Source organism: Saimiri boliviensis, chromosome 10 (genome assembly GCF_048565385.1).
Source record: "Saimiri boliviensis isolate mSaiBol1 chromosome 10, mSaiBol1.pri, whole genome shotgun sequence".
Classification (NCBI taxonomy): Eukaryota; Metazoa; Chordata; class Mammalia; order Primates; family Cebidae; genus Saimiri; species Saimiri boliviensis.
The window spans coordinates 116815115-116841923 of record NC_133458.1 but is presented as its reverse complement, the minus strand read 5'-3'; the positions used below and the strand labels follow the sequence as shown (position 1 = coordinate 116841923).

Below are 26809 nucleotides of genomic sequence, written 5' to 3'. Positions count from 1 at the left end.
AGCTCCCTAGAATCAGGATGAGCCTGGGACTTGCCGTGAAATCCTACCTTTGATTGGCTCCTTGCCCTCCCCATCCTGCTGTCCTTGCTCCTCTCCTGGTTTCTGCTGGGAGCCCTTCTTTAACTCATTTGCACTGAAATCCTTGGCTCAGGGTCTGCATTTGAGAGAGTCCAATTTAAGAGACTTACTTTATAAAGTTGTTGAGAAAACCAATGAAGAGATTAACATCAAATGCTTAAAACAGTGCCTGACACATAAGAATTTGCTGTTATCGCCGGGCGCGGTGGCTCAAGCCTGTAATCCCAGCACTTTGGGAGGCCGAGGTGGGTGGATCACGAGGTCGAGAGATCAAGATCATCCTGGTCAACATGGTGAAACCCCGTCTCTACTAAAAATACAAAAAATTAGCTGGGCATGGTGGGGTGTGCCTGTAATCCCAGCTACTCAGGAGGCTGAGGCAGGAGAATTGCCTGAACCCAGGAGGCGGAGGTTGCGGTGAGCCGAGATCATGCCATTGCACTCCAGCCTGGGTAACAAGAGCGAAACTCCGTCTCAAAAAAAAAAAAGAAGAAGAATTTGCTGTTATCATATAAAATGTAACCAAAGTTTTGAAACTAATTTTTGTTTAAAGTTTCACAAAACATACGTGGGAACTAGCATCCTGTGGAATAGTCCTAGGGAATATTTCTTAATCTATCAGGAACAAATGTCCAGTGTAATACATGCATGTGGTTAAAAATTAATTCAATCCAGAAGGCTTCTGAAAACATGCCAAATTCTCAGCCATCCTCCTCTCCACCCTCATAAAATATATAAATTTTAACCGTTTCTGGTTTTAGGCTTTATGAGTTTACCTCCATATTCCCAAAGACTTCCAATTTATCTTTTATTAACTTGATGTATCATCTGTTCATTTCCTGCTATGGAGTATGAGGGTTTACTTCACTTACAACATCTCTCACTCTCTTTTTCTCTCTACTTCTAAGAGAAACATAGCACTATTTTTAGTTAACTTTATAACTTTAAGTAGCATATTTAAGTCTCTATTTGTACTGTCAACTACAGAGCCATCTCTTCATTCTCCAGGTAGCACCTCAGTCCTCCCTTTCCCTCCTCCTCCCTCCCACCAAGCTTTCTCTTCCACATAGTCAAGGATGATAGCTTTTGTGTTCTCGTGAAATCTTTCATGCTTTGTTTATAGGTTATCCTGAGAATCGCAAGCCAGTAAAACTCTTGGCTTTAATATGGCAACCTTATTATTTCCTGCAGAGCCAAAAACATTGTAGTGATCAGGTGTCCCGCTCAGTGTGGATTTTAGAGCCACTCAAAGAAAATATCTAAGTGCATCATCCTTTCATACTCCACCAAGTGCTCAAAATCACACCACATTTTACTTCCAATTAAGTTATTTATTTTAACTGACATATTGAAATTGTACATGTTTATGGGTTACCATTTGATATTTCCATGCTTATCTATGTTGTATTCATTACTTCAGGCATTTATCATCTTCTCTTCTAGCTACTTTGTAATGTGCATTACTTTACTGTTACCCGTAGTCACCCTACTGTGCAACAGAACACCACAACTTACTCCTCATATCTAATTTTAAGTCTGTACCCACTGACCAACCTTTGCTTCTCCTCCCCTGACCCCTCCCCAGTCTCTGGTAACCACTGTTCTATTCTCTGTTTCTATGGCTTTTCTTTTTTAGATGCCATGTATGAGTGAGATCATGTGGTATTTGTCTTTTCGTGTCTGACTTATTTCATTTAGCATAAGCACCATTTGAGATAGGGTGCTACAGTTGGCAGAAACCATCAACCTAAGAAAGAAGCTGGCTGGGTACGTGTCCTTAAGCATGCTTGTAATCCCAGCACTTTGGGAGGCTGAGGAGGGTGGATCACAAGGTCAGGAGTTTGAGACCAGCCTGACCAATATGGTGAAACCCCGTCCCTACTAAAAATGTAAAAATTAGCTAGGTGTGGTAGTGCATGCCTGTAATCCCAGCTACTCAGGAGGCTGAGAGTTGAACTCAAGAGGTGGAAGTTGCAGTGAGTGAGCCGAGATCATGCCACTGCACTCCAGCCTGGGTGATGAAGCAAGACTCTGTCAAAAAAAAAAAAAAAAAAGAAGGAAAGGAAAGGAAAAAAATAATAAAGAAAGAAGCTTAGGTGGCTGAGACAATACAAGGAAATATATAGGGATATTTTCATTGGAAGAGTTTATCTCTTTATTTTTCCCTGACATCTCAAGAGACACTTGGTTCTCCACCTTAAATGCAAAAGAAGCAAAAAGACAGATTAAGGACATGTGTAGCAATACTTCTGAAGCCGATAACACTGACCATATGCAAGATGGTCACACATCATAATCTATGAGACAGAACTGACTTTGTTTGTTTCTGGCATTGTTGCCAAGAATAAAAGCGGAGTTCTGGGTACACATGAACATAAAGATGGAAATAGTAGACACTGAGGACTCCAAAAGGGGGAGGATTGGAGGTGGATGACAGTTGCCTCTTCCTTTTCTTTTACAATGTTCAATATTTGAGGAATGGGTATGCTAGAAGCCAAATTACCACTATTATATACAATCTACTCATGTAACAGACATGCATATGCACTTCCTGAATCTAAAATTTGAAAGATTAAAAAATAATAATAATAAAAGCAGACCTCCCAGCAAGTTTTTACCTTCTACACTTTTTTTAAAGTTCCCAGTCCCCAGCCATCTACCTTTTCCCATTGACTGCAAACTTGTGTCTGCAGGTGCCAGCTAGGGATGCCCTTACTGAGGACACCAGAAAGGGTTTCTGATTTGCATCCTCAGTTCAGCTCCCTGAGATAGCCTTACCTAAGGGACATGTGTGTATGTTCCATTTACTAACTCAGATTCCTCCTTTTGGGTTGCTCAAAATTCATTTTTTTTCTTCTTCTGGAGATCTTAGTGGGAAGCAAAAGTGCACAGTAAATGCAGAGTTAGGGAGGCAAGGGCTGCATCAGGGAACACAGGTTTTTCCATGGGCCCAGTGATTGCAACTGGGGCTAATCTGAGAATTGCTGCCCCCAGTTAGGGACAAATCCATCTGGAGAACTCTTAGATGCCACCACAGGGATACTCTAGAGACAGCATGTCACAGAGTTCTGTGTAAGCTACTGCCTACTTACTTTCCTTAAACTGGCACCAAGCTTGAGCACAGTGCTGCTGCCTCCCTATGTGTAAACATGGAGGAAGCATTTTCTTGCCATCAACACAAATTAGTGGCATGAATGACGTGTACCATGGCCCTTCTCCACCTCCCCTCCATTCATACCTCTCACCTCCCATCCTGCAACCACCACACTGCCCCCAGCTGTGTGACTCAAATTAGCACCTTTATCTTCAAAATGCACATTTACATTTCTCATCAGCAGGTTTTAAACAAACGATTTGCCTGCAGTAGGACTGAGGTACAACTGTACACTTTCTCAAGAGATGAATGAGCAAGACCCTTCCATTTAGGCTCAATAATGAGATACCTGAGCCACCTCTTCTCACAAGCACAGCCATGGAGGGCATCTTTCGGCAGGTGAGCAGTCATCTTCGCTCAAACCCTTAGGAGAAAATTGGTTACTCCATCAATACAAGTAATTCTATCATGGTAAGAGGCTTTAGGAAGTATCCAGGATATTCACTGGCTATGTAAGCTTGGGAAGGTCACTTAACTTTTCTGAGACTGAGTTCTGTATGTATAACATGGCAATAACATCATCTATCCATACGGTCATCTTGAAAAGCTAATTCCCCATATTAAGTGAAGGTATCTTCAAACTATAAAGCACTGTCTTACTTTTAACCCAAATTTCCTTGGCTATTCTCTGCCTGCACAGCGTCCAGCTTCCATGTCTTCCCCAGCATCTCTCGAAGCCACTGGTGTGGTGTCTTGTGTGCACTTAAAAATGAGTCAACAGTTCCTTTTGATAGTAACCCCAGCTCTCTGCCCTGACAAACCTGTCTCTCCAGTGGGCACAGTGTGTTTCTCCCTGTGCTGGCATCCTGCCCAAGGCTCTCCTGTGGCTCCACCAGGACAAACCTTGGTGGTAGCTGCCCTGACCCCTCAGGACCGAAAAGCCATGAAGAGCAGAGGAGAATTATGCTCTTGCCCTGTGGCTTCCCGAGGCAATGTAGCTTGGTCCCCAGTGTGTGAACAAAGAGAAACAGCTTTTTTTTTTTTTTTTTTACAGTAAGATACATGTAACGTATAGCATGCCATTTTAACTATTTATCACTTTATTAAATTTTCCATTTTAACTATTAACTTAGTGTACGATTCAGTGGCACTAAGTGTATTCTCAATGTTGTCAAACTATTTCCACCGTCTAGTTTCAGAACTATTTCTTCACCTTAAAAGGAAACTCACATCATTGGCAGCTCCTCCCCATCCCTTCCATCCTCAGACCCTGGCATCCACTCCTCTGCCTTCTGTCTCTATGGATTTGCTTCTTCTGGACATTTCATATAAATGGAATGTGGCCAAGGCTTGGCTTCTTTCGCTTAGCTTCGTATTTTCAAGGTTACTCTTTTTGTTTTTCTTTGGTATTCCTTCTCTCCCTAGGACCAGGCTTGCACCAGGGGGCTGGGATGAGGGTAGGTTTGGATGAGCATTACCACAAGGCTTCTTTCCAGGATTTCTGATCACTTTCAGTGACAAGCCCTGCTGCTAAGGGCCTTCCTCCTTAGCATGGGTTTTCCGCCCTTTGTGAAGATATCCAGATGACGCTACTCCAGCTCCCAGACATACCCAGAGGTGTGTGAACAGCAGTGAGTGAAGGCTGTGCTCCTTCCTAATAGGCTCTTACACCCAATCCACCAGTTTGCCAGCCATGCCTACATATGCCTGAGCCTGAGAAGTCCAAGTAAATGCTGAAATGGAGGTGCCAACCAGAGTGATTATAATAGTATGATGTTATATATATTGGCATAAAGTAAGTTCAGATGTTGCAGAAATCCTACTTCCTTTAACGTTTGAGCACCATTTTGCCTTCTGTACCTTGCTAAGTATAGGACACATTTGTATTTTTCCAGAATCTTCCACATACTTGCTTTTCAAGTGCTTTTGACTTTTCTTGTGTGAATCCCATTTGATATAATTCTGATACCTCTGATGATGTGGCTCTATTTATGGGTAGGGGTTTACTGAGGGAACTTTCAACAAAGATTCAAAATGAGAAATTGTTTCCAATTTACCATTAATATATAGAAACTGAACAAATAGAGAAATGCAGGATTCTTTGCTACTCCTTTGTCACATCAAATTATTTATTTGGGGAAGTTTCAAGACACTGGCTTTGCCATAACATCCTTCTCTCTAGGAAATTCAGTATGATGAAATTTTGTTTTGTGTTTCTTTTTCAAAATTTTTAAGTTTTAAATTTTCAGAATGTATTTCTGTGCATCCCCTTTCCTTTCATAGCTGCTGTTTCTGTCAATTTTACATTTAACATTGACCTATGTTGTGTATAGTAACAAGACAGAGAGGAACCCATCATAAAAGGACATAAATACCAGGGAAGAAAATAAAGTCTTTAACCTTCCATGCTTAGGGTCAGACTTTTACCCCAACAAGCATCATTGTATCTGCAAACTTTCTTTGTAGTTCAAATATTAATACATCCTTGAACCTTCCTAACTTTATTCATCATATTTGCTCACTCCTCTATGTCCATATTTCACTATGCTTTATGCAATGAGCCATTTCGAAGCACCATATTTTCACATTTTTAAACTCTCATTTTCACATTAGTGTATAGGTGGCTTTGGTGTTTTTTAGACCCAAGTTACATTCATATATACCCCTCCTGCTTTTCTTTGCATCTGGTACAAACCTGAACATATTTTATTTGCTGTCATTTTTTGCTTGCAGATGTCAAATTAGTTTGTGTAACTCTAAGGGGTTTTGCTTAGGTGTATGCCTTTCCAGTCAAGCTGCTGTTACGAAAACAAATATTCAAGCAATGTGAACTTACGGACATAGAAGAAGGAAGACACATTCGAGACCATGGCTCATTAGTAGGTTAGGGTCTGCTGCACCTACTTGTCTGCCAATATCTATCTGCCAATATTCCCAGACTTTCCTGTTTCTAAATGCTGATTTAGATAAATGCTTTTCTAACCAAAATGAAACAGTATGGTATTCAAGTCAACCATGGAAATAAGCATTGACATATGTTCCCCCACCTGAAAGACATCAGGATAGGCTTGATTTGAATCAGGCAGGAGGCCAGGCGCAATCAGGCCCCTGAAGTCTGGAACTCCACCAGAAGGAGAGATCAGGCCCCCACTGCCCCAGGATCCTCCAGACTATAGAAGATCTGGGGAGGTCAGAATCAAATGGAGTTTCCAGATCTTTGATAAAATGTGAGATAGGAGAAAGGGGGAAATGGGAAAAGCAGGCCTTTCTCTAAAAGGTCCAATAAACAGGATGATGCCGGGGTACTTTCCAGGCCTCCCTCATGCCATCTCTATCTCTGCGATCCTATCATAAGCCCCAGATCACCCTGGCTTTACATGCAAGGCAGGCCACACACCGGATTGCTTGCACAGACCTAGAACAGTTCAATGGCCCAGTAAGGAGTTGCTCTTCCAACTGGACTATCTTGGAAGCCCTCCATGGTATGTGAGATCACAGAATTGGTATTTGATACCCCTTGGGTTCGTCGCATTGTCATTTCACCAATATAGCTACACTTTCCTTCAAGCAAACCTGATTTATATGTTTAAAAATCTCACTTACACCAAAGATTAATTGAGAGGATGTGTCTTCCCACCATGTTCATAAGATAGGCTCTCTACCTTCTCTAGGGTTTAAAGGCATTAAAAACTCCCTAGACCCTCAATTCCAGGCAATCCATTCTCCACATTGTCCCTCAGAAACATCAACCAAGCCATGCTGTCATCTGGGTGTCTCTCCAGCCTGGAACATCCTCTCTTCCTGCGTCTCACTCTCCTGATCCATCTTTGTCCACACTCCCATCTGCCAGGAATGCTACCTTGGTCTCTGTAGCCCACAGAGGCCCATCTCTTCTGACTCTCCCAGCCCTTTTGGTCAGTTTTACACTGTTGATCGTTCAGTCAATTAACACATATGTCTCAAGCATCTACCATTAGCAGCATTCTGCAATGGGCACCTCCAAACCTGATTGTTTCCTATGAGTTAATCTTATTTCTCCAAATAGTTTGCAAGCTCTTTGAATGAAGGACGATGTCTCCTTTTTAAATCTTAACATATTACTTGGCATGTGATCAGTGCCCAGGTGGCATTCCATAAATTTTAAAAACGGTTCTTAACTTCACAAAAGTTGTCACTGGCTGATTTTTTTTTTTTTTGGAGAAAATTCTTCAGGTGCCCTCAATATATGGTTCAATGTATGCATATTTTTCAGAACTTATTTGTTGTGTGAAGGCAGGTATATTATAAGTCACTTTCCAGAACCAGAAGATTGTTTTTTGTTTTTTTTTTTTTTTTTTAAGACAGAGTCTTGCTCTGTCACCCAGGCTGGAGTGCAGTGGGGTGATCTCAGCTCACTGCAACATTCGCCTCCCGGGTTCAAGAGATTCTCCAGCCCCAGCCACCCGAGTACCTGGGATTACAGATGTGTGCCACCATGCCCAGATAATTTTTGTATTTTTAGTAGAGACAAGTTCACCATGTTGGCCAGTGTAGTCTTAAACTCCTTACCTCAGGTGATCTGCCTGCCTTGGCCTCCCGAAGTGTTGAGATTACAGGCAGTTGATTTTTTTTTTTTTTTTTAATGAGCATTTAAAAAAATAGCGACTAGTTTGATGTTGCAAATGGCAGTTATTACCTTTGGAAATGTTGACTAATTCTAAGTAGGTGAGGCAGAAAAACATCACAACCAAGGGCTGTGGGTTTGGTATTGATCCTTATATACTTATTTGTTCATGGGCTTGTTAGACAGCTTTTAGATTGAGATTTAGGCAAAGAAGAAAGTGAATTTGGTTTTTAATCATAATTTTCTCTAGATCATTCTTAGGTCAAATGAACCAGCTTCCTGCTGCAGAAATTGTTCAGTGTTACATGGGCATGTGAGAACAAATTTTGCATGCTCAGTGCTAAGGCAGCTTCTCCCACCAACTCTACCTTTCTCACAACAAGATCTTAAAAGATGATTTCTTCCCCACAGTCCTTAGATGCTGTCCTGTCCTTGAGTGCTGATGTTTAATCACCACCCTGGTTCACAGTTACCTGCTATCAGCCTTCCGGTTTGGGGATTCTCTCCCTTTAATCAGCAGGCAAAAATTCAGACTCAGGCTTTTGACCCTGCAAAATGGAGAAGCATGTACTATTTTTGCACTTAAAAAAAAATAGAAATTTGACACTAAGACGTCTAAGCAAATGGGTGGAGATCTGAAGTAGCAAGTGAAAATGGTACCATTAATGATACCGATGATGGATGAAAAGGCAATTGCAAACAATTTGGTTTTTTGTACTTAACTCCAGTCAAGCACTTACCAAAAGAATTAAACTAGTTGAACTTCAACAGTCTAAATGAAATCTTGAAAGCATGAGTATATTTCCTAAGCATTATGGAAAGGAAGAGAGAGAGAAAGTAGTTAAACACATCTCCATTCCTAGCACACACCCTTGGCTTGCATTATTTACCACCTTTTAAAGTAATGCCTGATGTGTTGTATGCTGGTCCTCCCAAAATTCTAAACTTTCCCCAGAAGTGACCTTATTTCTCCCAGTGCCTCACAAACCTCTTAAATACCAAAGAGCTTCAGGGGAAGAGGATTAGAATTTTATAAAGGAGACCCTTCTCTGCTTGCACTGGACAGGCTGTCAAGACCCAGTAAAACACTTTGTCATGTTATCTCACTCCGTATTCACTTTCTCTCCTTGTAGCTACCTCATCCCTGAACTCCCAGCTCCAGCAGCTCCAGCTCCAGCTCCAGCAGCAGCAGCAGCAGCAGCCTCCCCCGTCAACCAACCAGCACCCACAGCCAGCCCTGCAGGCACCCTCGCAGTCCCAGCAGCAGCAGCCGCCGCAGCCCACCCCACCCCAGCAGCCACCACCCGCCTCCCAGCAGCCACCAGCTCCTACATCTCAGCTGCAACAGGCACCTCAGGCCCAGCAGCACCAACCCCACTCCCATCCCCAGAACCAGAACCAACCATCTCCAACCCAGCAGAGCTCCAGCCCCCCGCAGAAACCCAGTCAGTCTCCAGGACATGGCCTGCCTTCACCGCTCACACCACCTAATCCTCTACAGGTATGCTCTCCCTGCTCTCCGTCCACCCCCAGGAGCACCAAAGACCTTTCCATGGGGTAGTGCCATTCCCAAAGGCAGAGGGCCAGCAAAACTTAGCATCCAGTTCTGCAGTGTCTAATTCAAATTGATCTCTTAGACATAGGGAAGAGGAAGCAACTAGCAGGTAACTGGGGATGCATGTAAACGAAACAAATAGAAGCCCATTTCTGTTGCCCTCCAAAGGATAAATGTTATCTGTTTCCTTCTGTAAGAGGCCAGCACTATAAGTGCACTTGGAGCCTGTAATAATTCCATTTTATGATACTTTTTGAAGGCAGCAAAGATAGCATCCAATTAAAATTATTACTAGCACAGTTTTGTAGCCCCGTGGAGAGCTGCATCCACTGTCCATGAGGCATGGTGGTTATTTCTCTATATTATGAATACAACAGTGTCTCACCTTAAGTACTTTGTGCTCTTTTGTTTCTATTTTTCTAAAGACTCTCTGGGGTTAGGAGGGCAAAGAAATTTAGCCCCAGTCTTATGTCCCAGATTCCAACCATTACTCCACAGACTAACAAGTACTCTAAATTCATGCCAAGAGCCTCAACAAATATGCATCTTTATAAAAGAATAAAACTCGTATAGGTTTACTTTATTACTGTGAGGCTGAGGGCATCATAAATAGATATTTCAGGCTAATTGTGAGAGCTCATCTGTAACCTATTGAGAAGGAATGGATAGGTGTATTCAGGAATACATATACATATATATGTATATTTAATACATATATATGTATATAAACTATATAAAGTTTTATATATATGTGTGTATAAATATATGTATATATACACATATATATATTTATACACACATATATATATATAACTTTAAACTTCAGAAAACCATGTTTAACTTAGGTGCCTTTAAAATAAATTAGCTTCAAAACATAATGACTGTTATGATGACATATCAGATCCAGACATTAATAACTCAGCCAAGCCATCCATTCTTTGACTTGCACAATGACGATTTTCCCTGTGAGATTTCAGATGACTTCACGTATTTGTAGTACTATGACAAAGTCCAACAGAGTGAGCAGCCTATGCACCTGTTTCAAATGCCATCTCATCCCCCTGCCATAGTGGTGGGTATGAACCTCAGTCAGGCAAGCTCTCCCCAGCCAGAGGATGACGATAGTGATGGTATCCTTGGCTCTCAAGTAGAAAAGTATACAAAATAAAGACAGGCTCGTACATGGACAGAAAGGCGAGGATTAGAGACTTGGTATTTTAGAACCTAGTTTGTTGTCCCATAGCTTGTCTCTTTCAGTATGGATTCTCAGTGGAGCCCAAAGCATTGCTAGAAATTAACACATTTGGGAGAGGTGAGTCATGTTTTTCTAGGCACTTGGGCCAGGACTACTTTCCATTTGAACATTTTCATGAGTGGAGTTTCCAGATGTATTTATACAAATCTTACAATGGTGAGACAACATAACACCTTTGACATAGTACTGAAATGAGCATGAGCCAAAAACATCTTCATTGTCTGCTTAATAGCCACAGAGAGAGCAGGTGTCATCAAATTTACAAAATGCATAATTACAGCAACTTTAATATTGGTCCCATTTGGGATTCAACCTTATTATTCAAAAAAATGAATGTAATGCTTTTTAAGAACACTTATATTAGATGTACCTATATACCATCTAATTTCTCTATTCCAGGATCCAAAATACATAAAATTACCAAAGAAAAAAATTGCCCTTCCTTGAGGAATGAAATTACTTAGCTGTGTCCCCGGTTGTCCTATATAGTCCAGTATTCCTTCCTATTAGGTGAAAGTTTTGAGCTCTGTGACATCAGCCTTCCCTAAACACTGTCAAAGTTTTGTAAATCTCTATTGACCATTCTAGCCCTGTTGAATGACTGTTGATGGGACTTTAGATGAAGCGACCACTCAGCCTCATGGAAATAAACTTAAGAGAATTTCCAAAAGTTCTCCTAACAGTTTCTCATGGAAATCTCAGGGCTGTTCGTTTTGTTTTTGCAACAATTGAAGGCTCAGAGCCTCATTTCCTTCTTTGTAACGCTGAGAGAATATTCTAATTTTTCATTGGTGAAGTTTTAATTTATAAACTTAATAAATATGTTTAGCATACATTTAAATATAGAGGAGCTATTACTCTAACTTCTGTGGATCTAACAGATGACCGCCAAATGAGCGACTTTGTACAAATTTTTAAAACATTACTGAGCAGATACAGAACTAATTTTGAATAAATCTGTGTCAGTAGGCATAAAAGGACTTTTTTCCTTTACTACAGGCATGTATAAAGGAAATAGAGAATTTTTGTGATTGAAAAAAATTTTTACACTAGCTGCAGGCTTTTTCAGTTTGTGGAACACAGAATGTTTGAACTTCTTAAAACGAAACTGTTTAAAAGGAATTGCAAAGATATTTAACTCTCAAAAGTAATGATCTTTATAAAGTGTTTTTGTTTGAAGTTATTAAGGGAATAAAGATCAACTAAATTCGTATATGACAGCCTAAATTTCATCTTACAATTCTTTATTTTTATGTGGGCTTTATCTTTTTACATTATCAAAAATCTGCTAGAGCTATATTAGTTTAGAACTATGCAATGTAGATTATCAGGGAAATCCAGTCAATCAGGTTTTTTGCTTTAAGAACAAAACTTTGGAGGACAACAATTATTTCTAAAACTGTGCCGATGCTGCCTTGTCTTCAGAAAAAAATAAATTTAAGTAGATTGTGTGGTATATTTGGGTGAGGTCATTTCTTGAGATTAAAAAAAAAAATTAATGACCAGGCACGGTGGCTCACACCTGTAATCTCAGCACTTTGGGAAAGGCAGGTGGATCACAAGGTCGGGAGTTCGAGACCAGGCTGACCAACATGGTGAAACCCCATCTCTACTAAAAATACAAGTTAGCCGGACATGGTGGTGCATGCCTATAATCCCAGCTACTCAGGAGGCAGAGGCAGGAAATCACTTGAACTCAGGAGGCGGAGGTTGCAGTGAGCCAAGATCGCGCCACTGCACTCCAGCCTGCGTGACACAGTCTGTGTCTCAAAAAAAAAAAAAAAAAAGATTAATAGGGTTGGTGGGTAGTAACACTCTAAACAAAAAATCTCCAAATATCTCTTATCAGACTTTCCTGTAAAATTGCAATGTAATTTTATTTCACTCTGTTATTCAATTCCATGAAATGGATTACATTTACAAAACCAAGTTGTTTTAAGACAGATAGGAGTCTAAAGTACTATCCCTTCAGAGAAGCCCAGGTAGGGGGAATCACTTTGTTTATTAATTTTGATCACTCAGCATTATAGGCGGTCTGGTGGTCTAAAGCACACTCTAGAAGCTGGCCCCTGCAGGTCTGTCTATAGATTCTCCATTGAGACTCAAGACTCACCCACCCATGGCTTCATTCTTGCCCAGAAAGCTTGAGGAGAGAAGTTCTAAACAGGAAATGCAAGGGCAGAGGTCTTCAGGGCCTGGCAATCCCTGTAAATAAGTAAAGTAATCTCGGTTGCAAAACTCAAAATCAAATTTATAACAACAGGATATGGGACAAACAAGATGCACTGTGAGCTGAATTTAGTCCTTGGGTTCCAGGATGGATAGCAGTCCATCCTCCTTATTTTTGCTGAAACCCACGGTCCACAGGCTGTGCCTGAATCTAAAACTAAAAGTATAGACTGTGTTTGATAGAAGCAGATCAGAAACATAAATGAAAGCAATCATTGGGTGCAAAAGACATGATCTAGGTAGAAAAAAACAATTTCAATATGTAATTTTAATCTGGAGAGAGACCCCGTAAGCATAAGAATGGTGAAATAAAACCCTCCTTTCTATGACCTTTGAGAAGAATTTTCTTGAAAACTCCTTGGGAGTTTTTATTTACACTGGTAACATTTCAGACATCTTATAAAACCCCTATTATGCACATATTCCCTCTTGAGTGGTCTGGAGATTTGCTGGGCATGATTGGAGCTCAGGCATGGTATAGGTGAAAGAGGGTAAGGGCTTGAGTCCCCTTCTAGTGCTGACCCTGCCTGTAACTAACTCACAAATTTGGATAGGTCACTTTAGCTCTCTGGACTTCATTTCTCTCATCTGTGTGGTCTAAAGTCTTTTTCAGGCCTATGAGTCTAAATCTTAATGTTAGTAGGCCTCTGGAATTTTATTGGCTATTGAAAACTCGATGGTCCTGAAGATTCTCTGAGTATCCTTCAAGGTCAGGTTAATTTCTTCCCACTCAGCTGGGTGGCAGAGTGAAAAGACGGTGGAGGACAAACGTAAGTGGGATAATGGTAGCAGAAGCAGATTTTATCTTAGCCAGAGAGTCCAAATTAAAGTCAAGTTTTTATCCTCAGAGAGTCACTGCTATAAGCGCTGGTCCCAGATTGCTTTTCCACACCTATACATTAGAGAAGCTTAAGAAACCAAATGCTGCATTTAACCTTGGCCTCCTGCATACCATCTTGCATGGCAGGATGGGACGCAGGATAATCTTTTCCTTTTCTTGTTCTGTTGCACATTTTAATAAATAATAGAGGGAGAGAGAGATCAGTAGGAATTGGAGAGTGAAAGCTATCTGTGTTTGTATGAGGAATGAGGCACACCGTCACCTCCTTGGAGGTGAAGTTGCTTGAGAGTGTAAAATGTATTCTCAACCATGTGCATTTGCTAATGGAAAGGTCTAGTTACCACTCAGGCACAGCAGAGTAAAACTGCATCGGAATCCCATCTCCGTTGTGCCATGGGCATTGCCTTCTGGTCTTCCCATTTGAGATATTTTCTCACTGGCAAACTTAGTACTAAGTTTTAAAGTGTATATATGATGCTAAAGGGTGGTACATTATCACTTTTAAAATAAAGAGCCCAAAGCCTTGAGAAGGAGCTAGACCTATAGGACTTTCCATTTCTCCGAAGCAATGCCCTATAGAAATCACCCAGTGTTCTAGGCCAAATCCCCTTCTCCCAGCAATTAGCCTTAATCAGTTTACCACACTATTTCTCAAGGCTCTGTGGGACTATGTTTTTTCATCTATAAAAGGGAGGAGGTAAAATTAAATGCTTTATAGAACTCCTTCAGTTCCATTGGAGTTTTATGTTACAAATGCCTAAAACTGGGTAGAATTGGGTGACTATGTGGGTATATTCATGTAACTCCTTTGTGTGGCCACTTTAAATATAGAACTCAGACATCTCTGCACTTACACGGGGCTAAATCACTATGCAGAGTTCTCCTAGCCAGGACTGAGACAATGGTGAGGCTTGGAAGCACTCATCTCAGATGCAGAATTTAAGGGTGTACTCAAAAAGTCAGATAATGTTTGAATGAAATATTTTCAAAAATCAAAATGAATGCCAAAAATCTATGAAAAAAAAACACATTTAAATGTTTAAAAGCAGGATTGTTCACTATATTGAGCCATACTGGAGTCAGAGGCAAAAGAAAAAACTCAGTCATAGGGATATTTGGTTGATCATGAATCTCTGACACTCATTTTTATTTTCAAAATATTGTATTAACGTCTTATTCATCTTGATTGCTATGTTTCTGGACACACCTTTAAATTCAATGCCTGAAATGAGTGAGTCATTCCTCTCACCCTCATCCCTCTCAGCTTTGCCAGTGGCTGTGTAGATGATTTAGTTAGCAAGCATCCTCCAAAGTCAGTGACATTCTGTCCATTGTAAATTTCGGCCAGGTCTTTGATCTCACTTTCCAGTTGAACTTGAACATTGCCCCAAATTTTGCACAGTAGAAAAACAAATGCATGTTGAATAACAAATTGGGGCAAGGAAGGGGCTAGAAATCCATCCACCATTGCACAGATCTAGTAAAGCAATCATTTTTGATTGAATTGAAATGTTATGACAATCAACTCTTTTGGCTGACATTTTTCGCTGAACTAATTTATGATTTTACGAAATTAAGTAAGTTTAGTGAAAATAATAGAAGTATCATTATGTAGACAACATTCTCCCAGAGCAATCCAAGTTCCGAGGACCTTGGGAAAGCTGGAAGAGTCCACATGGGGTAGGCATGGAAAAGAAAATCTAAGCTCAGAGAGTTATCATGAAAATTAAATATAACATGCTGATGAGAATGCTTTGTATGCTATAAATTTGTTAAGCAAATGTTGATTAGCCTAAAGATATAAAAGAGTATGAATTTATTTCTGTTTATACTACCTCTCAGAAAATTGAGAGCTTCATTCATGATTCACTCATTCAGTGAGAGGTCAGGTGGGAAATGAGAATCCCTTTACTCAACTGTATTAAGTACTGAATAAAATAAACAAAACATATTTACCCATATACTCTGCAAGGGACAATTTTTCCCTTTATGAAAGAAAGAAAATCTTAAAAAAAAAAAAAAAAACCTCAGTTCAACATTACTGACATTTCAAAGAATTTATTACAAGCATTTGAGATCCAGGAGGAACAACAAAGTTTATATTGCTTTGAGAGTGGCAGGGGAAAAATTAGTTTACCAGGAATCTGCTTACATACTGTAGTGCTGCTTTGTCATTGTCTAGATTTACCATTCCTGGGTATTGCTCCATAGATTAGTCAAATCATGTAGAAAGGGGTTTAACAAAGCAGGAAGCGTGTTCACACCACTGGCTATGGAAACTCATGTCAAGTAGCGATAGATGATGAAGGTGCCAGACTCAAAGGAGGGTGGGAAGATTCCTGCAGCATTTGAACATGGCAAGTGATCACTTCTCAAAGAAAACAAAACCACTCTGATCCTGACAGTGGGGGTAGGTAGATCCATGGTCTGTCTGCAGTGAGCTCAGCAAAGAGCCTACAGCCACATACACTGTCCAGTTCCTTCACTGTTGAATGGCGGTTGATAAACTAATCCCAAAGTCTAGCTCAGAATGCTTCTGAAACGGTTTTGCCTTCATGTGCATAGATGCAGGATCCATTGACAATTTAAGATGCCCAAAATGTGCTGGCTGGTACTTTGCTCTGAAAGAGAAACCCTTGGCCAGTGTTCATGTGAACTTAATACAATACGCTAGTGCTTTTATGATCACAAGTTATTCCTCATCTTGTAGCCTCAATTCATTTCCCAAAAGTTTGGGGTAAATTTTCCTCTGGTTTTTAAATTAACTTCCAAAGCATAGACTTGCAAGTGAATATTCTCCAGGTTGTAAAGAAAGCACTTTTATCACAATGTGTAAATATTTATTGAGCCCTTGTGCTGTGCATTGTCCTGGGGAGAGTTTGCAGAACAGACAAGATGGTGCCTCAGAGAAAGTGTGGTCTTTAGAAGCAGATGGACCTGGGTTTGAATGCTCGCCCTGCTGGACATTTGAGTCAAGTCAGCATATCCTTCTGAGCCTCAGTTTCCTCACTGGTTGCAGAGTCGGTGTGGGGATTAAATGCAATGGCTTATGTGAGAGCATCTAATGTGGTTCTTGATAAGTATCTGGCACTCAAAAACTGTTGGTATCCTGCCTGCCTTTCTTCCATCCTTGACTATAGTTATTATAACCTTTTGGGGAATATGAGACAAACACATGAACTCAAAGTTGAACAAAAAGCAAATCGTCACAGGAGTATAAAATTTCATGTGCACACAATAAAAGGATGCCCTGCAAACTACACAAAAACCCACAGTAGCTAGAATGAGGCTAATAATTGCATGTCAGTTTCATAGCATCATCCTGAGTCAGAGAGGTACTAGGAATTTCTGTGGAAGGGGGTGGGGAGCACACATAGCACAGAAAAAACCTACACTAAAGGGCCTCTCAGAGCTGTGGAGCACCAAGGGGTTTAGAGCAGAAAGAAAGGACTGTAGACATGCTGTCATGTAATGCTAATGCTGCCTAACCACATAATCTTAGAGACTTCCAACTTAAACTCACAGAACTTCAGTTTTTCCATCAATATTATTATTACTATTATTATTACTGTTATTATTTGAGACAGAATCTCATTTTGTCAGCCAGGCTGGAGTACAGTGGCACAAACACAGCTGACTACAGGCTTGACATCCCAGGCTCAAGCCATCTTCCCACCTCAGCCTCCCAAGTATCTGGGACTACAGGTATGTGCCACCACACCTGGCTAATTTTGTATTTTTTGAAGAAATGGGGTTTTGCCATGTTGCCCAGACTGGTCTCAAACACCTGGGCTCAAGTGATCTGCCTGCCTTAGCCTCCCAACGTGCTGGGATTACAGGTGTGAGCCACTGTGCCCAGCGCATCAATATTATTATTAGTAACCAAGAATTATTTTTTCTTTCTAAATTCCCAAAGTTGTGTTTTTAGTATTTGAGTAAAGAAAAAGAATCTTGATTCTCTCACTTCAGCCGCTAACTAAATCACTAATTAGTGGCCATGGGCAAGCTACCTAATCTCTTTGGGACTCAGTTGTATCACTTATTACATAAAAAGTTTATATTAGATGATCTCTAAACCCTTTCTATCTCCACATTCTACTTATGAAATAACACAAATAACATGGTTTAAATTCTATAGAAAGAACGATATATGTACCACACCATAACATACATCACATATGCACACTCAAGAAATACTCCTGATTCTATTTGGCTAATATTTGTCATGTGTTTTGACATTTATGAAGGGAATTTTTATATACTTATTTTATGCATTGGCCCCATGAGTTCACAGTTCTAACTGGAATAACCGTGATCCTTTACTTACGTATCTTTTACTAAATTCTTTGATCTCTCTTTCTCTCCTCACCACAACCCAGAAAAGGCTAAAATCGCCTTCATCCCAACCCAAAGAAACTGAGTCTCAGAAAGTTCAAGCAAATTTCTCAACATCACTAACAAAGGCTGAATTGGGATTCCAGATCTAGTCTGTCTGATTTCAATTTGTCTCTATATTTTACCATCTCTGCAATGTTCATTTTGGTTGTTAGTGAAATATATATTCTTATTTCCTTATTGGCTGCCAGGGTTTTCCAAGTCAGCATTTCTCAAATTCTCTTCCACAAAATACTGATCCAAAGAAATTTTATTGAAAACAGATTCCATGGTGGGTAGGAAGGTAGATAGATAGATGGGTAGTTAGAAAGCTGAAACACGGTATGGTTTTGATAGTTGGCAATGAGGAAAATCACTTTATAAAATGCCTGGCTGGATTGCTTCTCATGGCAGCTGAAGTCTTGGCAGTTGAAAGACCTTCTCTTTCAGATAGTCCTCCTTTCTTCCTTCCATTTCTTTACTGCCCGTTGTTCATCCTGCTCACCCAACTGGACTCCTGCCTCCCCATGCCAGAGTATGAGAATCATGGCCAGGATGCCCCTGCTGGCCCATGGTACCGACAGAACTGGGAGACAGTGCACCCTCTCCCCTCCTTACCTGCACCTCCTCATCTTTTGGCTAAGGAATTTTCAATGGTCAGGAAATCCCCCAACCCCTGGGACCCTCATTCTCCATCCCTGCATTTTAAGAGGGTCTGGATTCCAAACAACAGGTCACATCAGTCTGAAATCTGTATGGTAAGCCATGACTAAGTCGTCTAGGGAACCAGGCTGTCAAAACTCCATGTCTATAGGGCATTGTCTTAGTTCCAAGGCTCCTATCCTGCTCTTTTTCTATTTCCTATTTTTAAAAATGGACTCTCAGAGTCACTGGTGTTTTCTTTCTCTCTCATCTTCCACTGCTCAGAACTAAATTGGGCATTCTGGCTGAAAACACCAGTCCTGTGAGTGCAGAGCTGAGGCACAGAAAGGCACCATGTTGAGACATGCAGGACAGAAGCCCCCATGGCCAAGGTTCAGGTGCCCCTCGGAGTGGCTGTCTCCTGGATAGGGCAATTCTGTGTCCTTGGCCACTCGGTGGGGATGCCTTCACAGCCACTGATGAATATGGTAGTGAAGGGGTGTCCTGCATTTGTATGCTGTCAGGTCTGTGCTCAGAACTAGTAGCTGTGTCTACAGGCCCAGTTGGGCTCTGATCAAGGCAACCCTTCCAGCCTATTTTGTCTGAATCGTAGTTCGACGGGGCTCAGCTCAGCACCTCCACTTAGTTTTCTACACCAGGAGATATTTAACTGCCATAAAAAAAGAAGTAAAGTTAGAGATTTCTTTTTTTTCTCAGCTGGACTCCATATCTTCCCAGAGACTAGCTGCTCTTTCCACACATGAATTCTCTGTCCTTGTATTATGATGTTGTGACTGTGGCATTTAAAGAGAACAAAACAACATTTAGGGGTTTGGGGAAAAGACTTAAGAGAAACTCTCTCACTTCCTCCAAGGAAAGCTCTCTGGAATCTGATTGACTTGGAAACTTAGGGTTTTTGGGTTTTTTTTAATTAGATAAAATATAAATCTTGAACTCCTGCCTAAGGTTCAAAAAAGGAATATTCCTTAGAGCAGTTACCACCTCCCATAGTCTGCACTCCATGGAAGAAATCTGAGCAATCTAAGGCTAAAGCCAAGTGGTCTTTGGGACCAACCTGAGGCAGAAACTTATGAAAAACAGAAAGCAAAGATGGGGTGTTTTCCAAGCTCCCTGCATGCAATGATCACATTAAAGCCATTTTATGCATCTTCAAGGCACAACCTACATGTTATTTTCATTGCCAGTGAGCCTCTTAAGTGAAAAAGTGAATCTGCCTCTTGTTAGTCTTTTTTCATGGTGGGATTTTCCTCTTTCTAAAGTGATGTCATTTAAGTTACTTGACTCCTGGAGTCATGGAGGTAGATAGCACTGCTGGAGGAAAGACTCTCATTTTCCCACCTCTCTGATCCTTCTTGTAGCTTGAGTCTTTCTCATGGCCCCTGATCTAAACCTTGATTGATCATTGTTCATCCATCAGTAACTCTACTGACTGGGGTTGAGGTCGAGGACAAGTCCATTCTCTTTCTTTAGTAAATGTACCAGTTTTGTTGAAACCATTTCTACAGAATTGAAACACCAATGCAGAAATTAAAGTGGTCTGCGGCCACTAACTAAATTAGAGCTGTGATGGCTAACGGAATCCCTGTGAGAGGTCAGAAGGTCTCATGCTAACTTGTAGGCCCCAAATCATGCTGCTATAGAACTGTGACGATTACACATACCTGTCTCCCCACTGTCTTTCATGCAGTACAGTGCATTTGAGACTGCCTGCCTCAGTGAGGGGAGGCAGCGGCTCGTACTACCATCACTTCAACACCCTTTTTCGAGAGCAAAACACAAGATAGGTGCAAAACAGTAACAAAATAATCCTCAAAATGTAAAGGCCATACACGGAGTCATAATGTGGTTCTTCTTCCCTGATTTCAGATTTCGTAGTAGTGGTTTGGAGAAATGCCTTAAAGTCTTAAGGGGGCAGGAGTGCGGGAGGATTGCATACAAAATGACGTTCATAGTAAGCATAGTCCAGTCATGTTTCTTTTCAGAAATAGTCACTCCTGTTTGAATGGGGAATTTATAATAATTGGAAGTGATGCCATCATTGCAAGACAATAGTTTCTTTTTTTTTTTTTTCAATTTCCATTTTTATTTTAGATGCAGGGGGTACATGTGCAGGCTTGTTACAAAGCTGTATCACAAGATGCTGAGGTTTGGGCTTCTATTGATTCCATCACCCAGATAGTGAACACGGTACCCACAAAAGGAAATTTTGCAGTCCCTGCCCCTTCTTTCCCTCCCTCCTTTGGAAGTCCCTAGCATCTCTTATTCCCATCTTTAATGTCCCTGTGTCCCCAGGATGTACCTCCCACCTGTAAGTGAGAACATGGAATAGGAAAACATGTTTTCTTGACAAAATGGAAGATGAGTCTTCAAAAACACCCACCCTTTTGAAGGTCTTGGCCTGACTTTGCATTTCCTGTAGGGAGGCAGGTGGACCCAGGAACCCAGGCACAGCTGGACACTTCCCCAATGTCTCCCTGCCCCAGATGGGACAGGCAGGTCCTGCTGATGGGCTTCGGGAAGAAATCTCATTCATATTTTCATCTTCAAAGAACAGAAACCTACCAGAACTTGTACCAGTATCAGCCTAAGGATGCATACAGGAATGCATGGGTTGAAAACAAATTGGGAAAATACATTCTTATGCCCTGCCAATCCCCACCCAATATGTGTACAGCTGTCTCCTTGCACTAAAGTGTTAGACTGTATGTATATGTGGACTACATATCCTCATAGTCATGTGCATGTGTTTTCAATATTTGTGTGTATACATACTTGGGTTTGCTTAATACATTCATATGCATGGATTTATTTTAAGTGCTTTTAAAATTTATTCCAAATCATCTAAGGGATTCTGTAAAGCGTCCCCTTATGGGGTGATCCATGTCGTTTGGGCCAATCAGTGGAATGGGGAAACGTGACATTGTCTGGGGCTTTTCTTCCTTTCCTTTCCTGCCTGGGACGTTTTGAGAGAATGACTAAGCAGTGCTGGAGATTATGAATTTGCTTAAGTGTGAATGGCTGATTGCGGAGCGGGGGGCCCGGCCCTCCCCGAAGGTGATGGACTAGGGCTGCAGGTCTTCACACTTGATGCCTGGATTTGACTCGGAAAGTCTGCCAAGTCTTTTACTCGGAAATTTATCTTAATTAGATCTGAAAGACCTGCCACAGCAGAATAGTCACACCGATTAAAATGAAAAACAGGAGAAATTACTGATCAAATTAATCATAATGTCGGGTTACAGCTGTAGGTCTGATGTAATTTGCCACTCCAGTGAGTTACATCGGCCCAGGCCCGGGAAAGGAAGCTGGCTTTACGCTGATCCGTAACACCCGCCCGCTGCAGGCGGGCCGGCAGGAGGCTGATTCCATTCATTTTCCTGGCTTGCTCTGACCTCCCTGCTGCAACTGGAAACAAATCAGGCACCAAACAAATGGGAGGTGGGGGGGACAAGGAGGGTAAACAAGAAATATTCTCTTTTCCAAGAGACTGTGCTATTGTACTATTTCAAAATGGTGAGCTTTTTAATCTCGGCCCGGTGGGCTTGGGGCCCTGAGCTTGTTTGGCTTTGTGCTTTTGTTTTTTCCATTTAACCTCCTTTTAGTTTTACGTGTGGTGACCTGACATTGATTAGATGCAGAGCGGGAATCAGAAGGTCAGAGGACAAAACCTTTAGCTCTGAGCAATGAGAAAAAAACCTTTAGAAAAATCTCCGTGCCAACATGGTTCTGCAACTAGGACACGGATTGAAATAATCTAAAGTGTCACAAGAGAAGAAGAAGAAACCTAGGCTGTGAGATCTGATTGTTCCAACATAGATATGGTCCAGGCATTCTAATATTTAGATAAACACTGCCCTATACCATACCATGTGTTCAGGGTTGATGTGGACGGAGTATAATAGTTTTTAAAGAAAACACATCAGAGTCTAGATCCTTTTCATTGTATTATCCTTGAATCTAACTGTAGTTAATTCTTACCTCCCCATTAGAGATTTAAAGAAGGAGACCCCAAAACATCCCAGTCCAGCCATTCCATTAGGAATTCTCAGAAGTTAGAATTTAGGAGCAACATAAGACTTCTTGCCAACCATTCCTGCTTTATCGGGGAACTAGATAAAGAGAGTTCAGCCTTTCCTGAAGGATATCATCTTAAAACAGAGATTGTCAGAAAGGAGCACGGAGAGGAGGTCTCCTTCCCAGTCAGTAGTTATCAGTTGCCTTTGGGGCAGTAAGACCTCTCTTCCTGATAATATGATAGGTTGCCCAAATACCATTTATTCATCACTGAGCCAGATGTTTATTCTCTCTGCCCCCAGTCTGTAAAGAGAGGAGTAGAAAATGCCAATGCATACAAAGGCTACAAATTTTTTTAAAGACACTTTTCTTTAAGTAATATACCAATAGAGATATATATATATATAGTTACACATAGAGAGACACAGACATACTGAGAGACAGATATAATTGTACATACATTTTTGTATGTATATACGTGTTGGCTTGAAATGTAAAATGTGTTTCTTACTGTGAGACAAGGTGAGAAGAATTTGAAAAATTCTAGCCTGAAAGATACCGTTTTTCAGGTAGACAGAGATGGGATTTCTTAGGTGTATAACAGGCCCGGAAGCAGGAATACCAGTATCCCAGCATATTGCATGTAATGATGAGTTCCTAAACACCAATCACCCTTCCCAACAGTCAAAAAGAACGAAAAAGAAATGCCCACCACCCCGCCCCCTGGCCTTCGCCCCCATACACACATCTTGAACGGAACTTCAAGATTCAACATCTTGTTGAATTATATCACTGCCTATGTGGCTGAAAACACACATCAGATTAACAAGCCTATTAAAATGAGAGACTAAGTAATATATTAAAAGCTGACAAAGTAGTCCCACCAAAACTGAGTAGATAATTCTAAAGAGAACGTGAAACAGAAATAGAAATGCTGGGAAAGAAGCACAGAACCCCACAGGGGTTAACCAGCTAATTTAGGTTCCTGGAAACAGCTGTGTCCCCCAGGAAGGTACAAGCCGAAGGCCAGGACCACAAGTCCCTGGTCAGAGAAGCCAAGGGTTGTCGAGCTTCACATCAAAAGTACCTGGAACTTTTCTCAGTTTTCCCACCTAGTCTGCCCCAAGGCAGAGCCATCACCATCTTCCCTAACTTGGGCTTCCTACTTCTGTTTTCTCTCTAATCCAGTCCACTTTGCAAAGCACTGTCAAGTTCTAAAAGAACATTTAGTTTACATCACCTCCGTGCTCAAACCCTCCGTTGGCCTGTTTAGCCTGGATGCTCTGGTCCTACTCACCACCCTGTCCCCCAACTACTTCTGCTGCATTCACCCTAGCCTCCCACCATGCCCAGATGTGCCTGACACAGTCCCTCCCTCGCTTTGCTGGTCCATGCCCCTTACCTGGAATGCCCCTCTTCTCATCACTCACCCCTCATGGCTCACTTCACTTCCTGCTCCTCCATGAAGTGCCCACAGTGGCCCAGCCCTCAATTATCACTTTTCTGAATTCACGTATGGGGCACTTAGCATTTGCTCTTTAAGTCTTTTTCTTTTATTTTCATCTTTTTATGGACAATTTATTGTCTCACTTGAATGATAAGCCCCTTAAGAACAGACACAATGTCTCACACCTCTGTGTATCATAGGGCTGTCAATAATTGTTGTACCTGATAATTTTTGATTTAACAATTATTCACATCACAAATAATGTAAGTGCCTGTGATCAGACTGTCTTAAAATTATTTGCAAACTTTCTTGGTGAAGATAACAATTACTAATGAAAGAAAGAAGAGCTATTTGTTGTTATAATTAGAACTATGTTTGGCACATTGTAAGAACTATAAAAGCCTTATATATTACAATGACTCCTTTGGAACTGTTTCAACCCTATCCTTCTCTGCACTATCTTCACAGTGGACTTCGGGAAATGTTGGCTTGACTTAAATGCTTTAAATCAGTTTCTTTTATCTGGGAAGAAACGTACATCAAAATAAGGACCATCATTTTCTAATTAATCTGTTTCCTTTTCCCTACCATCTCAACAACACATGATAGTTCTTGATATTCATAATATAATAGGCAAAGAAGCAGGCCTTGTTAATACTTTATAGATCTGATTGATCCATGGGTTAAATCATGTTGCCCAAAGCATAAAAGTATTATAAAGAAGATAGGGAGACCCAAGGAAAATGAAAGTGGATCTCCTATCTTGGATGCCTGGGACTCTCACATGACACAGCGTGGTTGTTTCAAACCCCCCCGCGAGAGCAGACAAACACACATGGAATCTCCCAGTATGAAAACAATGATCCAGTTTAAAAAAAAAAAAAAAAAAAAAAACACACACACACACACTCCTGGGCATTTAACACATGTCATCACTGTCCTAGGAGTTTTAGGTATGTTTTTCTACGTATGCCATGCAGTTACTTATAAGAGCAAGGAAACCAGGGCTCAGAGGAAGCTGGTAACTTATAAAAGCCCCACAATTTATAAGAAGTAGAACTGGAATTTTGAACCCCAGTCTGGCTCTAGCCCAGGGGATCTTCCCAACTCCTTTTAACGAGTATCATCTCTATGCAAGTCTATCATTCAGGTAATCACAAACATTTCATTCTCAGAACTACTCTGGCTTGGAGGATAAATTATTTGGCCTTTTACCCGAAGCTTTTTACCATGCAACCTCCAACATTTTTCCAAACTGCATCCACCTGATTTGGCTCAATGCCACAAAGCTAGGAAGTTTGGATGACTTCCTAATTCAATAAGAAGATGGAAAAAGTAATTCTTATAAATATATTATGTTCTCTCTAGAGCCAAAAATACCATGTTATTAAAAGGTTTGCAGGTGGCATGGAAGGAGCAAAGGTTTTCATAAACAAGAATGGGGCTTCAGAGTATGAATTGCTCCAGTGTCTCTTCTGGATGGCCTCTGAGGGTACTTCAGAGCAGTCCTGATTCCCAGATTGGCCACATATCAAAACCATCAGCAGAGCTTTTTTCAACAAATGAATTTTGAGAGAGAGAGAAAGAGAGAGACAGCCAGGAGAATTGGACCTACAGATCAAAAGACACAGCACCAATCTCATTATGTGAGCCTTATTTAGATTACAATTCAAGAAAACTGTAAAAAGGAAAAAGTATGATGTTTATGAGACAATTGGAAATATAACCACTGACTGACTATCTGATGATACAAATGGGTTATTTGTAATATTTTTTGATGTGATAGTGTTGTGTAGGGTTTTTTTAAGAGTAGCTTTTGAAGATACCTACTGAAATACAATAAAATGATGGCATGCCCTGGGATTTTTTTTCTAAAATGATATTGAAGGAAAAAGAATAATGTGGGTGAAGGTGTTGGGTGAAGTACAGATGAAAGAATATTGGCCAAGAGTTGATAATTATTGCAGCTGGCTGATGAATCCATGTGAGTTAATTACACTATTGTGCCTTCTGTAGATTTACTTAAAATTTCTCTTAAGAAAAAATTAAAGAAAAATGTTTTAATCAGATGGTGACTCTTAAATAATACAAATTCCCCTCACCCAACCCAAGAACTGCAAAATCAGAATGTCTTGGATGCAGCCAATGATTTTGATGATCAGTGGAGTTTAAGAACTACTGCTCTATAGAACTGTAAACAATTTATTAATAAAGATGTTCATTAAGGCTCCAGGGCAATACACAAAGAGTGGTTAATGGGATGAGCTACAACATTGTGAGAAACTCAGATTTTTAACAGAAAGATTGAAGAATTAAAGATAGTTGTTCATTAATATGGGTTAATACTGCCTCAGTGGTTCTCTTGAAGAATAGAGCAGTCAGACTGGGGGTGCTTTATGGTCCTGTCTGACTCTAAGATCCTCTGGCTAACCCTGAGAAAAGGACAAAAAGAAGTGGAGCTGTACTTCTGTATTTAAAAAACACTGAGTATGACACGAAGATGCTTTTATTGTCCCATGCATGAATTAAACTTTGCAACAGATGATAAAGAAAAGTTAAAATATCTTCTTGGTAGCACTTTAAACCCAGGCCAAAACCCTACTGCATAGATCTGTGAGTCTTATTCACCTCTGTTTCCTTCATGCCTAATATGGAG

General features: G+C 40.8%; 1 protein-coding gene across 6 annotated transcripts in view; it reads left to right on the top strand.

The window, feature by feature from the left end:
* POU6F2 (POU class 6 homeobox 2) overlaps nucleotides 1–26809 on the top strand; it is a 476985-nt gene that overhangs the window by 343995 nt on the left and 106181 nt on the right. For all 6 annotated transcript variants that reach the window (XM_074379792.1, XM_074379795.1, XM_010341328.3 and 3 more), the window contains one exon: nucleotides 8909–9276. In XM_074379792.1, coding sequence (XP_074235893.1) covers nucleotides 8909–9276 — 368 coding nt within the window. The remainder of the gene's footprint in view (nucleotides 1–8908; nucleotides 9277–26809) is intronic.